The 15631-nt window shown below is 37.9% G+C and overlaps 1 protein-coding gene across 8 annotated transcripts in view; it reads left to right on the top strand.

Moving 5' to 3' along the window:
* RAF1 (Raf-1 proto-oncogene, serine/threonine kinase) overlaps positions 1-15631 on the top strand; it is an 86258-nt gene that overhangs the window by 55440 nt on the left and 15187 nt on the right. For 5 of the 8 annotated variants that reach the window (XM_004738553.3, XM_004738555.3, XM_004738554.3 and 2 more), the window contains 7 exons: positions 1905-2131; positions 6151-6263; positions 8693-8795; positions 9117-9274; positions 10812-10910; positions 12915-13068; positions 13669-13728. In XM_004738553.3, the coding sequence (XP_004738610.1) occupies positions 1925-2131; positions 6151-6263; positions 8693-8795; positions 9117-9274; positions 10812-10910; positions 12915-13068; positions 13669-13728 (894 nt within the window). In that variant the 5' untranslated portion in view covers positions 1905-1924. Of the gene's footprint in view, positions 1-1904; positions 2132-6150; positions 6264-8692; positions 8796-9116; positions 9275-10811; positions 10911-12914; positions 13069-13668; positions 13729-15631 lie in introns of those variants that run through there. The other 3 variants (XM_004738557.3, XM_045063330.1, XM_045063331.1) reach the window with 3 other exon arrangements.

Here is a 15631-nt window from a genome sequence, read left to right as displayed (position 1 = left end):
ATAACAAAGATGCGTGTACATATATCTTTTCTCTTTTTTAAGTTTTTATTTAAATTTCAGTCAGCATACAGTGTCATATTAGTTTCAGGTGTACAATTTAATGATTGAGCACGACATTCATCAGCCGGTGCTCATCACAAGTACCCTCCTTAATCCCCATCACTTATTTAACTCATTGCACTACCCACCTCCCCTCTGGTAGCATCAGTTTGTTTTCTGTAGTTTCTTGATTTGCCCCCCTCTCTCCTTTTTTCTCTATGCTCATTGATATATATCTTTTTTTTTTTTTTTAAGATTTTACTTATTTATTTGATAGATAAGAGAGCACAAGCAGGCAGAGAGGCTGGCAGAGAGAGGGAGGGAAGCAGGCTCCTGCTGAGTGGAGAGCCCAATGCGGGGCTCAATCCCAAAACCCTGGGATCATGACCTGAGCTGAAGGCAGAGGCTTTAACCCATTGAGCCACATGGGTGCCCCTATATAAATCTTTTTATACGCTTGCCTTATATTTCTTTTTTTAAAAGAAGATTTTTTTAAAAAAATATTTTATGTATTTGACAGAGAGAGATCACAAGTAGATGGAGAGGCAGGCAGAGAGAGAGAGAGAGAGAGGGAAGCAGGCTCCCTGCTGAGAAGAGAGCCCGATGTGGGACTCGATCCCAGGACCCTGAGATCATGACCTGAGCCGAAGGCAGCGGCTTAACCCACTGAGCCACCCAGGTGCCCCGCTTGCCTTATATTTCTATAGGATAATTTCCTAGAGTGCAGTTGAATAGGTCAGTCTTTACATTTTCTGTAAAATGGGGATGTAAGTCCTACCTAAAATATTTTTCTGAGGATTAAGTTGGATAATATGAGTGGGATGTGTGTAGTATATACTTCCTCATAATAGTAGGCACCTAGTAGATGGTAAGTATTACTACTAATAAGACGAAGTAAGTTTCTAAGGGAAGAAGGTGTGAGAAGGATGGGATTACTTGTTGACATCACTGTTTTCTAAAGGAGGAGATAAACCTCACTTCTGCATGATTGCTGACTCCCTATCGATGCCAGGGCATGGTGTGTCCTAACTGCAGAGTATCTGACTTTATCGTTTTTGCACTTTTCTTGTTGCCCACTTAAAACATTTAGTTATTTTTGGTTAGGTGACTGTCTCTGCTTGCTCCTGTTTGTAAGTTTGTTTTTGTACCAAAACTGAACTATGAATGTTCAGTGGAAGGTGGAAAGTTCATGAACTTTAAATTTAAACATTTTATGGAATCTGGTTATTTTACCTGTCATTTGGGTATCTTTGGGCAAGTAGTGTGCTTTTTCTGTGCCTCATTGGTTTAAAGGGTAGATGGAAAATGGAATTTAAGGTCTTTGAGATCCTTATACACATTAAGTGAGATCATTTATGTATCATTTATATATCAAGTGTCTAATACACATTTTAGAAATACTAATTTCCTTCCTTTAAGGCAGAAAATTATAGTTTACAGTTCTTTTTTTTTTAAATTTCACTTCTCATAGTACTTAATGTTACTGATACCCAAGGGTAGTCACTTACACTTAGTATACAATAACTAAGGAAGAGAAATGTAATTTTAAAAAATATTAGAGAAGTCAGGAGACCTGGGCCCATGGTCCAGGTAGACTTTTAACTGGTGGTATAATGAATCTTTTGATCTCTAGTCCCGATTTTGCTCGGTTTTTTTTTTTTTTTTTTTTTTTTTGGTTGTTGTTGTTGTCTATGAAATATTTTACGGAAATACACTAATATAGAAGTTTTCTGATTTATTTAAGCAGAGGGTTTCACTTAAGAGGAAGTCCACATACTGCTATTTTCTAATTACTCTATATATTATGTTGTTGAGTTAGTTGCTTTTCTAGAATTAAGTTTGTTTGTTTTTTAAATCTTGATCAGGTATTGTGTAAGCTGCATCAATGGAGCACATACAGGGGGCCTGGAAGACGATCAGCAATGGTTTTGGATTCAAAGACACAGTGTTTGACGGCCCCAGCTGCATCTCGCCTACAATAGTTCAGCCATTTGGCTTTCAGCGTCGGGCGTCAGATGATGGCAAACTTACGGACTCGTCTAAGACAAGCAACACTATTCGTGTTTTCTTGCCAAACAAGCAAAGAACGGTGGTACGTAAATGTTCTTTCAGAAAATTTTGTGGCCCATCTGCTTATAAAAAAGCATTTCAAATAATTTTACTCACCTGTAGTTGGGCAAAATCTTCACTGTGACTTAGTGTCTTTATTAATTGGCTTTCCAGTTGCAAATTTTATTGCTTTATATTGCTGTGTTCCTTCCACAACCACTACTTTCCTCCTTTTATTACTACTCTTGCCTGGAATATCTTCTGCTACTTCGTTCAAACAAATAGTATGTTTTTATGGGGGTTTCTTGAAAAGGCTTTTCTTTCAAAAAGCTCCTTTAGACCTTTCCAGCTAATTTTATGTATGTATGTATTACGGATATTAAAATGTCCACTAAATTTTTTGGACATTATAGTCAAGTATATAGAAGAAAATAAAATTACTTAGAAAAATTATTTTGGTAAATTCTGTAGGCCCCAGGCAAAGCTGAAGGTAGCTTAGAAAGTCAGAGCCACTCAGTTTCTTACACAGAATTCCAAATTTTCCAAGAAATTATTGCTCGAAACAGTTTTTTACTATCCTGGGTGAAAAACACGCCACCTGGTTAAAACAGGAAAATGAAGCTGTGCTAATTTTGCTTGGTGGGACATCTGAGGAAACCTTTAGTTCAAAACTTCCATGCCTCCTCCTTTCCCATCCCATTCTTTTTCTTTTCTTTCTTTTTTTTTGAATTTTATTTATTTGACAGAGGGAGAGCACAAGTAGGCAGAGCAGCAGGCGGAGGGAGAAGGAGAAGCAGGCTCTCTGCTGAGCAGGGAGCCTGACATGGGACTTGATTCCAGGACCCTGGTATCATGACCTGAGTCGAAGGCAGCTGCTTAACTGACTGAGCCACCTAGTGCTCCCCCCACCCCCCATTCTTTGAGTAAAATCAGTGTATTGTGTTTTTTTCTGTGTACCTAGGTGAGACAAAGTTCTGACTTTAGAAAGTCCAGTTCAGAATTTTCTGTTTGTTTCGGACAGTTCTGCTCTCCTCTCCCCAGTTTTCTAATAAATTCCATTTTACTTCTTTTGTGAACTTCAGGAGCCTCCCAGTTATAGTATTGTACATTTATGTACATATTGAACTGAAGGCAAAACTCAAAAGGTATTTAAAGTTTGAGTAAATTTATTTTTGTTACTCTTCCTAAAAATATAAGTTTAATGACTGGCAAAATAAATAGTAATAACCTCCTTATATTTCAACAGTGGCTTTCATTTGCAAGATGATGTTTACCTACTATTGCTCATTAATTTTCTTTCTGTCCTTAAATGGAGAGTCCAGACAGGGAGTGTGAATGTAATGGGAAGCTGAAGGCAAGCTTAAGACCATATCCTACTGCTTCAGGGTGTTAATGTGCCTGTTCCCTATTCTCTGAAACCCGATTGCCTGAAGACTGGGAAACTTAGTTTGGCATAATGATTAAGTATGGAGACCTTTAAGATAACCAGGCCCCAGTTTAAATTCCTGTATTGCCTTTTGTTAGCTGTATCATTTAGACAAATTACACAATACTTTGACCTCTGTTACCGGACCTTAATAAAGTGAGGCTCATGCTGAATACAGTAATGTTTATAAGAAAATAGTTGCTCTGATTATTTGAGTTTTTTCTACATATGTGTAGCCCTTGACAGCTTTCAGTTGAGCACAACTGGTATTTGGTAACCAGTGATTTGGAAGCTTGATTTCTTATACAGCCTATGAAAAGACTCTAGCAGAGAAACTTAGTTTCTTCTATTTCTTTGACCAGGATGGACCATCACTCTTTGGAAGAACCATCTTCTTTCAGCAGGCACCCATCTTTAGGGATCATTGGAAGAAGGAGTCACTTGCTGGCCAACATGACGAGTCAGCAGTTTCTAATAATCCTCAGGTTGCTTCACTCCTTGGAACTCAGAATGACTTTCATAATCACTGAGTTCCAGAAATTAGTCAGACTTAACTAATTTCAGCATGTATCCATGGGGAGTTGTAGAGAGGAGAATGACTGAAAAGATACATATATGATTTAAATAATTGTAGAGGTATAATTGGTAGTTGATTGGAAAAAGAACCTTTTTCTTGTCATTTATTTTGTACATGTGTGTCTCTTTGCCACTTCCTGTTTATTGGATGGGTGGTTAGATCATAGCTGAGGACCATTAATTTACCATTAGAATCACCTGACATGGGTTAAAATACAGATTCCTGGGCTTCACTCAAGATCAAGTGAATCAGTTCTTAGATGTGTTGGAGAGAGGAGGCTTGGAATCTATATTTTTAAAAGCTCTTCGGATGATCCTAATGCCAGTCACATTTGGGAACCCCACTGCATTAGAGAATATTTAAAGAACAGTCTAGCTCTTAGAGTCTGTGTATTTATTTATTTATTTAATATTTTATTTATTAGAGATTGTGAATGGGGGAAGGGTGGGTAGAGGGAGAACCAGACTCCCAGCCAGCCGATGCAGGACTTAATCCCAGGACCCTGGGATTGTGACCTGAGCCACCCAGGCACCCAACTCTGTAACTTTCAATGAAGATTAATGATAGAGCATAGATAACACTTTATATTATTCAGAGCCCTTTACACAGTATTTGATGCAAGTAATGATTTCTGTTAGTGTATTACTCTTCATTGTCATTCTTGGCATCTTATCAGATCAGTATATCTTACTTTCACTTAGTTTTGTTTCTGAAAAGCTAGAAGTTAGTGGATCTTTTTAAGGGTATAACTGCTTCAAGAAGTCTAAAATAAACTTGCTGTGGAACATTTTAAATAAATATTTCAGACTTCAAATAGATCAACGCATACACTCAACTCCCTCTGGGAAGGGACTGGGTTGCCCACTGTCAGCTCCCACACTTCCACAGAACACAGGAACTCTACTGTGGGCAATGGACAAGACCTGCAAATCTACATTCTGTTCTCTTTATTGGCCATACTAACTCTAGTTGCTTCACTTTTAATTGACTTTATTGTTTTGAAAACAAAATGTATGCAGGACACCTGGGTGATTTGGTTGAGCATGTGATTCTTGATTTTGGCTCAGGTCATGATTTTGGGGTTGTGGGCTTGAGGCCTGTGTTGGGCTCCATGCTGGGTGTGGAGCCTTCTTGGGATTCTCTCCCTGTCTCCCTCCCCCTCCCCTTGTGCACAAGTTCTCTCTCTAAAAATTAAAATAAAAATAAAATATATGGGGCTTTTATCAAAACTCTAAGTTCTTTTTATATAGCTGCCATTATTAGCACTCAGAATACTCACACTTCTATTAGGTCTCTGAATATCTGCTTTTCTTTCGAGGATTGGATATAGGGGAATGTGGAAGGAATACACTAAGGCTACCTGGAATGGTGTGCACATTTATTTAAATCGTGGTGTTTGTCCTTGTAGAAGGACAGAAGCTCTGTTTCTTCTCCTTGTTGGCCCTTAAAGGTGTGAAGTGTATATGAAATGGAATTTTTCTTATGAGGATAAAACAGTTTGTTGAAAACAGGTTAAAATACAAATTTTGACCAGAAAAACTCTTGTTTGCTTATAGATCAGATTGGTTTATTTTCCTTTCTGGTGGATGTTCATGCTGGCATGTATGTTTCAGTGAGTTAAACAAACTAGAACTGTGTAATGGGAAGTTAGATCATTTTCTCTCTCTCAGCCACTCATCTGATGTTAATAGCTACAGATATGTCTTTTCATACTCATGCAACATATGTAAACCTATATGGGTTTCCCTCCCTTTGAATAATCTGACTTTATTATTCTGAAAAATATTTCCCCACAATTAACATATCATGGATACCCCTCCCTTTCGGTCATTATAAATAATGTAGTGGCAGAATGTGACATGTACAGATATTTAGGCTTTATTCAAACACTCACCTGTTGCTGGACATTGCAGCTATTTCCCGTGTGTGTGTGTTTTTACCATTACAAACAATGCTGTCATAGATCTACATATATCCTTACAGACTAGTGCATTTATTTCTGTGCTCACTAAGGGATATGCAGCCTTTGTTGGTTCTAACAATTGTCTTTTGTTTATAGGTCAATGTGCGAAATGGAATGAGCTTGCACGATTGCCTTATGAAAGCACTCAAGGTGAGGGGCCTACAGCCGGAGTGCTGTGCTGTGTTCAGACTTCTCCATGAACATAAAGGGTAAGAAATTAAAAGTCAGTTCCTTTTTCATACTGGTAAGGAGTTGATGGTTTCAAATAATAACAGTTCCCATTTTTTAAAAAAGTATACTAGCTTCCTATAGAATATTATGTGTTATTTATATGCCCTTGTTCATAGATAACCCAGAAAAGTAAAATACTGGGGCACCTGGGTGGCTCAGTGGGTTAAAGCCTCTGCCTTCGGCTCAGGTCATGATCCCAGGGTCCTGAGATCAAGCACCACATCGGGCTCTCTGCTCAGCAGGGAGCCTGTTTCCCCTCCTCCTCTCTCTGCCTGCCTCTCTGCCTATTTGTGATCTCTGTCTGTCAAATACATAAATAAAAATCTTAAAAAAAAAAAAAAAGAAAAGTAGAATACTAAGAACTTGAAAATTATTGCTTGAACATTGCACTGAAAAAAGAATACATAGTAGGTGTTGTGATAGTATTCCATAGATGGAGACAGTAGTGTCAGGGATGTGTTTTCTTGAGAGCAAAAATTTGTGTTTCCTGGAATGCAGTGGACAGAATGGGTACTCCGAAAGTGTTTGCATTATTATTTATAAAAAATCTTATCCTCAAGAGATTAACTCTTTTGTAATTCATTTCATTCATTGTTTTTTTTTTTTTTTTTTAAGTAAGCTCTATGGTCAATGTGGGGCCTCAGACTCAGGACCCTGAGATCTAGAGTTACAGGCTTTTCTGCTTGAGATAGCCAGGCACCCCTCATTCATTCAGTTTTATACAGTTAATGTTGACTGAATTCCTGCAGTTTGGCAGATATAGGACTAAAAGATGCAGAAGAATTTCTGCTTCAAGGAAATCCATAGTTAATCTTATTTCTAATGGTGGTGACAAGATAGAGGTATCCCATCAAAGTCTAGGAGTAATAACCCATAGCTTCCATAATTATCTGTTAACCATCCTTTTCCCCCCCCAATTTGAAGGAAGTAATCTTTCTTCTTGGAAAATGCTAGTTCTGTTACTGATCTTCAGCTTACATCTTTTCTGTTTCAAGGAGTTTCCCAGTTTGAGAGAATAGCCTAGGGAATGAGTCAACTCAAAGGGGCCATCCTGAATTCCACTTTGCTATTACTCTCAGCTTAGGCAGTTTTTTGAAGTACAGATCTTTGAAGCCTATGTCAGCTTTATCTGGATGTAGGCCCTAGGTTGGTCTCAAGCAACCAGTGCTCTTTAAGGACTAGAGGAATTTTGGGATAGTAAGGGGCTTGTCCACTCTCATCTAAGGCCACATTGGTTTAGAGCTACTGTCACTTCTCATGGACAGATAGCATCTGAAGACTGATGAGAACATAGGGCTGCCCCCTCTTCATTAGGGCGAAATAGGATTTTGGAGTCCTATGTATGGAATTATATTAAGAATGAATTATTTGCTATTGGATAACCAGAAAAATGTCTGGAATAGGCTTCTGGTAGGCAAAGGGAGAAGTTGGAATTACGTTATATATGTGTTGTTTTCTCCCTACTTTAGAATATTCTTCATTCAGGAAGTGGGCCTGATGAACTAACTACACAAGACATGAGAAAGGAGCTTTTTTTTTTTTTTTTTGAAGCTTTTTACTTTGTTGTTTCTATTTTTCTGTGTTATCTAGGCACAGAAAGAATGGTGGCAGAGTAAATTTTAAAGACAGTTAAGTCCCTTGTCAATTAGTAGACCCTGCAAACAATTCTACAGATGTGAGCCTATTATTAATAGCAAAGTGTAATTCATTCACCATTCCTTTGTATTATGTATCTGCCTGACTGAAGTAGGCTACCAAAGATTAAATTTTGCTGTTACAGCAATATTTATGCCCAATTTTAGGATTTTAGAATTCCTATAGAATTTTAATATTACAAAGTCCAATTTACTACATATTTACTTTATCATGAGACCTTATAGTTCATTTTTAATCTTTTTTTTTTTTTTTTTTTAAGAGAAAAAGAGAGTGGGGATGGGGGAAAGGGAGTGGGAAAGGAGAGAATCCCAAGCAGACTCCGGGCTGAGCACAGAGCTTGACGCAGCTGGATCCCAGAACCCTGAGACCGTGACCTGAGCTGAAATCAAGAGTCAAGACATGAAACCAACTGAGTCACCAGACCCCCGTTGTATAGTTTGTTATTTTATAATAACCTTTATTCTAAGCATAAGCTTTAGAGTCCAATTGAGCTGGATTCCAACATAGGTCTTTACACTCACTGTATGGCTTTGAGCAGGTAACTTTCTTAGGGCCCCCATTCTCTCATTTTTAAAATGGGGATAATCATACTTGATAGGTTTGTTGTATGAATTAAATAAGCTAATGTTATATGGGATTAAGCTTTATGTTTATGTAGTAAGAGATAAATTTAGCCATTGTTATTGGCCTTGAGCTCTTACCTTGTTTAAACATTTCCCTTTTATATTATGTTTTTTAAAATCTCCTTCAGTAAAAAGGCACGTTTAGATTGGAATACTGATGCTGCCTCGTTGATTGGAGAAGAACTTCAAGTAGATTTCCTGGATCACGTTCCCCTCACAACACACAACTTTGTAAGTTACAGTGTTCTCTTTTTGTGGCATGTTGGGCACTTTGGCTGACATAATAGGACTTTCTCAGAGGTACTAGACATAAATATTTTTGGATTGTTCAAAGCTGCCATTATGCCATTGTTTAATTAGCCACATTGTTTAATTAGCAATTTAGGTTTAGTTAGCCACAGATATACTTTAATTTCTAGGCATGAATTTTACAAGTGTCGAAAGTATGATTCTTCATTCTGTAAGACCTCTTGGGGACCAAGAAGGAACCTACTTTGTTTTTTGTTGTCTTTCATTAGTTCAACATAATTTACATCTGTGTTCTTATTCCAGGCACGGAAGACCTTTCTGAAGCTTGCGTTCTGTGACATCTGTCAGAAGTTCCTGCTAAATGGATTTCGTTGTCAGACTTGTGGCTACAAATTTCATGAGCACTGTAGCACCAAAGTTCCTACTATGTGTGTGGATTGGAGTAATATCAGACAGCTCTTGTAAGGCATCGTTCTTATTTCAAAGAATATAAGTGGTTAGGAAGGCATAAACTCTTTTGAAGGTGCTTATTGTGTATTTGAATGACAAGTCTGGGTTTTAGACGTATTACATGAATTATCATGATCTGGAAGCCATCTACTTTAAAAGCATGACAGTTTTGAAGCCAGTGAGTTGTAGTGTGGCATAGGTCTCTAAAACAAGCAGTTATAAGACTGTTACCTGTCAAATAGAGATTGACGTGCTGTGATTCAGTAAAGCAAAGAGCAAAAAGATGTGAAAACCAAAAATTTTGGCTTTTCTCTCTCAACAGTATCATCTGTTAGGTTACTGGTAGAGACTACTCTGTTAAATATGCTAAGCCTTTGTTATTGAGAAGGGGCAGAAAGCATAGCTGGTGTTATTTTCTTCCCCTCAGACTGGAGAAAACATTAAAGTGATGTAAATGTAAAACGTCAAAAGATACTTGTGTTTAGTGATTTTTTTTTTTTTAAGACTTTATTTGACAGAGATCACAAGTAGGCAGAGAGGCAGGCAGAGAGAGAGAGAGAGAGAGAGAGAGGATGAAGCAGGCTTCCTGTCGAGCAGAGAGCCTGATGTGGGACTCAATCCGAGGACCCTGAGATCATGACCTGATCCAAAGGCAGAGGCTTAACCCACTGAGCCACCCAGGTGCCCCGTGTTTAATGATGTTTAAGCTGAAAGTACATGTTCCAATTTGCCTTTTAAGAACTGTTAATGGGGCAGGAGGAGGGGTATGAAAAGTCAAAAGTTTTATCCCTTTTTGGGAGTAGGAGAAAAAGGGAGTGTTACCATTAAACCATGATGGGAATGCCTTTTTTTGCTTTCGTGGTAGTTACATTGCTTTTGCTTGTGTAGCCCAAGTGGCACAGCCTAGGAGTTTAGCAGGCACGGGTGAGAATGTCAGCATTACCATTAACTAAATGTAACCACCGCTGAGGCTCAGGTCCATTCATCTGAAGACAAAGGGTATTACCCTCTCCTTGCAGGGTTCCTTTGAGGATTAACTGATGTAGCTAACCTGTGAAATTGTTAGGCACAAGTGTTCATCTCATGAAAAAGAAGATGCCCAGTTAATGCTAATATCACTTTTATTTATGATTTTTGGTGCTGAATGGTGTTTATTTTTCATATTCAGTCTTTTCATCTTTGTGTTTCCAAGACAGAATATTTCCAGAAAAGTTCTGTGTGATTTAGATTATAATGTACCTTACGGAAGTGTTAAAAAGCATTATTTTGATATAACTGGATACTGGGCCAGTATTTTTTTTTTTAAAAGAAATGCACCCTAGAGTCTATATGTTCATTGGCAGGTCAGTATTCTTCACATTCTGTACTCATTCAAACCCAGTCATTTGGGTTGGTAGTCCTTTTGCTCGGATAGCCTAAAATGGTCAAGCAAAATGTGACTAGATGTTTAGTTTGAGTAGCTGTTAGCAAGAGTAGCAAGGCAAGGCAGTCTGACTCTGTAAAATTACTGCAATTCTAATAAACCAGTCTTCCTGTGATTTCATGTAGATTGTTTCCAAATTCTACTATTGGTGATAGTGGGGTCCCAGCACTGCCTTCTTTGACGATGCGTCGGATGCGAGAGTCTGTTTCCCGGATGCCTGTTAGGTAATCTTTTTTACTTACAGCTTTTATTTGGAAAATTACATTGGGGTGGGTGGGCCTGAATACAGAAGACCCTCCAGAGTTGCTTTATATTCCCTTTCCTCCTGCGTAAGCTCTTTACTACTTCTGCGGGACTTAATATTGATGTTAGAGCAAAATGTGGTCCTGTAGCTTTTATATTCTGGAAAGTGTGACTGCAGTTTTCTTCTCTTATATAGCATGTCCCTTAATAGCTCATCACATTTTAAAAAGAGTTTCACAATTTTCCTCCCTCAGTATGGTAGCAAGTTGCACCTCAAGGGAAGGGTCTATATACTATATACAGTTACCCAATAAAAATAAAACTCATAACTTTTTGGAATGCTAATTATGGCCTTGCGTTTATAAAACAATAGTATTTAATAGACTGCGATCTTTATTTTTTTATTTTTATTTATTTTTTTTAGAGATTTTATTTATTTGACAGACATAGATCACAAGTAGGCAGAGAGGCAGGCAGAGAGAGAGGAAGGGAAGCAGGCTCCCTGCTGAGCAGAGAGCCCGATGTGGCTCAATCCCAGGACCCTGGGATCATGACCTGAGCCGAAGGCAGAGGCCTAAGCCACTGAGCCACCCAGGTGCCCCAGACTGCGATCTTTAAAAAGAGTCAAATTAGATTTTTAAAAATTTTTATATAAATTTTATTTATTTATTTGAGAGAGAGAGAGAGGAAGCACAAGTGGGATGAGGGTCAGAAGGAGAAGCGGATTCCCTGCTGAGCAGGGACCCTGATGTGGGACTTGATCCCAGCACTCTGGGATCATGACCTGAGCTGAATGGGCCCTCGAATTAAGCTTTTTAATATAAATATCCTTTCTAATGTGCCTGTGGATTTAGATATAACTTGTTTTTATTCTGTTCTTCAGCTTTAAAGTCAGAGCTTTGTTGAGTTTACAGGTCTTGTTCAGTGTTAGACATGAATTTGGAACCTAAAATAAAGTCTGTATCTTTGTCAGAGTATTTGACATTAATGTGTGTGTATATATATAATTGAATAACATTTAATGACCTTTTAAAAACTACCATGGAAAATTTTAAAGGCAGCATACCTTGGAACAAGGAATTTGTATTGAAATGGTATCTGGGTATACATTTGTGTATGACTTTTATTTTTCTTGATAATTTGAAATGCAAAATCTGACCAAAATTGTGCAGGCTTCTGAAAATTTCATACTAGAAGACAAGGTTCTGAGGGCCTAAAGATTCAGTTATTTGAGAAGGTAATTTTTCAAAGCAGTAGAACAATTTCTCTTATAAAAACTAGCCTTTTATTCCTTGAATTCATGCATGATATTACTTGAATCTGAACAAAACTCTAGATAATTTATAAAGCAAATAATGAAAACATATACCGACTGCACATTCCCAGTGTGGTTGATGGGGGGTGGGGTTGGCTGGAAGATGCCAGGGATTATTTTGCATTTGGCATTGGCATCTTGAAAACTGAATTCACATTAACTGACTTTGAAAGCTTGTTAAGTGGGGAGAGGGTGCATGGTAGCTAAAATGCTGGCCTTTTTGCAGAGATGCTCAGTAGTCTGTCTTAAATCTAAGGCTCTACCTTCAAGCTCTCTAAATCAGTCTCTAACCTGGGCAGGTGCCAACTCACTTGGTTGGTGGTGGCATGGTTGGCAAATGGTAATCTGTTCTTCCCTAGAGATGGCCTGAAAATTTTGTATATTCTATAGAGGTAATTTATTAAAAAGAAGACAACTTAAAATGTACTGTTGTTTTCATGTGAATTTCAAGTACATGTATTCTTCCCTTTTCAAAAATTGGCGTGCAGAAGCACCTAGACAGAAGGTGTTTTTTAAGTTGTGCCTGTTGAAAGAAAGGGACATTTGTCCAAGGTTTTAGTACAAGTAGGATTTGTCGCTGAGTATCTTAATGAAATAAGTAGTTGAAAGACTTTACCAGTGGGGAGGTCTGAGTGTCATTCATGGAGTTTTCTTTTTTCTCCTGGTCTAGTTCCCAGCACAGATATTCCACACCCCATGCCTTCACATTCAACTCCTCCAGCCCTTCCTCTGAAGGTTCCCTTTCCCAGAGGCAGAGGTCCACGTCCACACCTAATGTCCACATGGTCAGCACCACCCTGCCTGTGGACAGCAGGATGATTGAGGTAATGGGGCCCCTTGTGGGTGGTGAGGAGTATCAGTTGGTTACTGGGGTGGGGTTGACTGTTGTGTCAGAGAGTTTTGGGTTTCAAACCTGATAAAGAATGTTGCTGTGCTTTCTCAGGACCCTGGATCTTGTGAATTTATTTTTTAACCGCTACATCTGTAGACTGGATGAATAATCTGATTGGTGTGTCTGTCAAGAACTAAAATTTCTTGAAGAAATGTTAACATTTGAACTCGTTCTTTCCATTTTAGATTTGAATAGGACTGAGTGAACTAGTGAATGAGCTATATAAAGAGTAGTTTCATTTTGGTGTGGGAAAGAAAATAATAGTGATGGAGAGCTACAAACTCTGAGAGAGACTAAGTGATTTTATTTAGAAATAAAAGGGGGAGTCTTCATTGAATTACTAAGCAGGTTATTTAGGGAGATGTTAAAGTACCCAAAGCTAACATTTTCAAACTGCTTTTTCTGTTCTTGGCTTTTTGGTGTGTTTCATTTGTTTGGTTTTGCTTTCTAATTCATCTTTAATAACAACTGAATCACTTAAAATACTTCCTTTGTTCTTTATTCTTCTTTATTTCTCATTGCTTTGGACTAGAATAACAGCCTGAATGCTTCTCCCAGGGCGTGGTCCAGACGATTTTGTTTGAGGGGAAGAGTAGGTATTCTTCTTCATGCCTTTGCTTTCTTGTAAATTAATAGGCTTGCTAAGACCTTCAGACAATAGCCTATCAAATGAAACAGTCACTAAGTTAAATTTAATACTTCTTGCCAGACTTTTTTTCCTGTTTTCTTTTTTGACAATAGAGTATATAGAAGTAAAAAATATATGTATATATTGTATGTGGGATTGCGGACAGGTGAAATAAGTTTTCTCAAGTGAGATTTTGAGGCCAGGGGCATTAAAATGTATTTTTAAAAAATTAATTCCAGCCAAAGACTAATACTAGATTTATTTAGTTGGTGCCCAGCGCATCACTGTTGTATTTATACCTCATTCAGAAACCAGATATATCCATTTGATTGGTATGCCCTGAAAATCTTTTGCTAAAAGCTTGTCAATGACAGCTATATTCTCTCTGCATTATGAAGTACTCCTGGAAAAACCTCAGGGACACCTGCCACTTCAGGTACATCTGTACCTCTCTCAGACCTTGAATCATTTTCCGTGTGCTTTTCTACCAAGTCGGTGGTGGCAGGGATTCAAAAAAATGTTGGCTTCTGAATGTGGGCCTGAACTGGCCATTTTGGGGGCACTTTGAATAGCACAAGATTATTGTGAGGAGGTCGGTCATGTGTATGCAAGCTCTGAATTTTGTTACTTCTATCATGATTAGTCCTGATAATAAAATGATAAACTAGTGACTTCTGTTATGATTTATTTCTGTGTAAACACCCTAATGCTTAGAGGGGACATTAAAAGTGAAAATTCTTGCATTTTTATTAAAAAATATCTAGCACTATTGTGTTAATTCTCTCTAAGCTTTAGAGGCAGAGCAAATTTTGATTCTTTTTTAAAAATCACATATGATTCGGCTTTTCTAAAGTATACATTCTTTGTTTAAACTATTTGTTGTTCTCCTTAATATTTAGATTCCAAGATGATTGAAAAGTTCTTTCTAGGATAAGTCCAACTATAGAAATTAGCTCAGAATAAAAATATGAGGTATATAATGTATGTGGGGCAGAAAATTACTGTGACAAGAAAAAAATCCTAGAACATGATATATAATTCTGTTCAGTAAAAATACATTGTGCCATGCATGGATTAAAAAATAGAGTGCATTGGTTGGATAATAAAGCTATAGCTGCTGAATATTCTGTTGAAATTCAGGTTAATTTTGGCCAGTGTTTTGCCTACCTGGCAGTCATCCTGTCCACTTAAAAACAGATTCCTGGGCTTCCCACCTTTCTTCCCAGAAATGCTTAATCAATCCTAGTTGAGTGGAGGAGGAATCTGCTCTTAAACACACCTCCAGGTGATTCTGAAGACTGGCCACATTTGGGAACCCCAGATCCAGGCTTTATTGCTTGGGGCTGCCAGAGTTAGGGGGAGGGGTGGCTTGGTTTTTTATTCTTTTTATCTTGTAAAAATGTTATGGAATGGGAACATTCCATTAATAGTCGTGTGAAAAAAGTATCTTTATTGTGGTTACACAAAGAAAACAGAATTGGGGTCCCCAGAAAAATACCCTTTTTGAGGATATGGAAGCCAAATGGCTTTATATAATAACTATTTGTATATTCCAAATAAAGATTTATAAAATAGAAATATAGGTCTTATGGAAGGCCTTGTGATTTAAACTGTTCTACCCAAACAGTTTCTAGTAAGTTCTAAAGGTAGCCTTTGACTTCTTACCTAAGTAGAATGTAACTAATTTCAAAGCTTACTCATAAGGTCTCAGGAGCATTTTGTGGCAAATGAGCTCAGGGCTGAGATCCATGGTGATGGTTTCTGGTTCTATTTCTGCCACCTACTGGCTGTGTGGTCCTGGCCAAGTCTCTTTATTTGTTTATATTTGTTTTCTCATATGTAAAATGTAGGTTTTGGACTAGGGGAT

Source organism: Mustela putorius, unplaced genomic scaffold (assembly GCF_011764305.1).
Source record: "Mustela putorius furo isolate JIRA1106 unplaced genomic scaffold, ASM1176430v1.1 tig00003850_pilon_pilon_pilon, whole genome shotgun sequence".
Lineage (NCBI taxonomy): Eukaryota > Metazoa > Chordata > Mammalia > Carnivora > Mustelidae > Mustela > Mustela putorius.
This window is presented reverse-complemented; position numbering and strand designations above follow the sequence as displayed.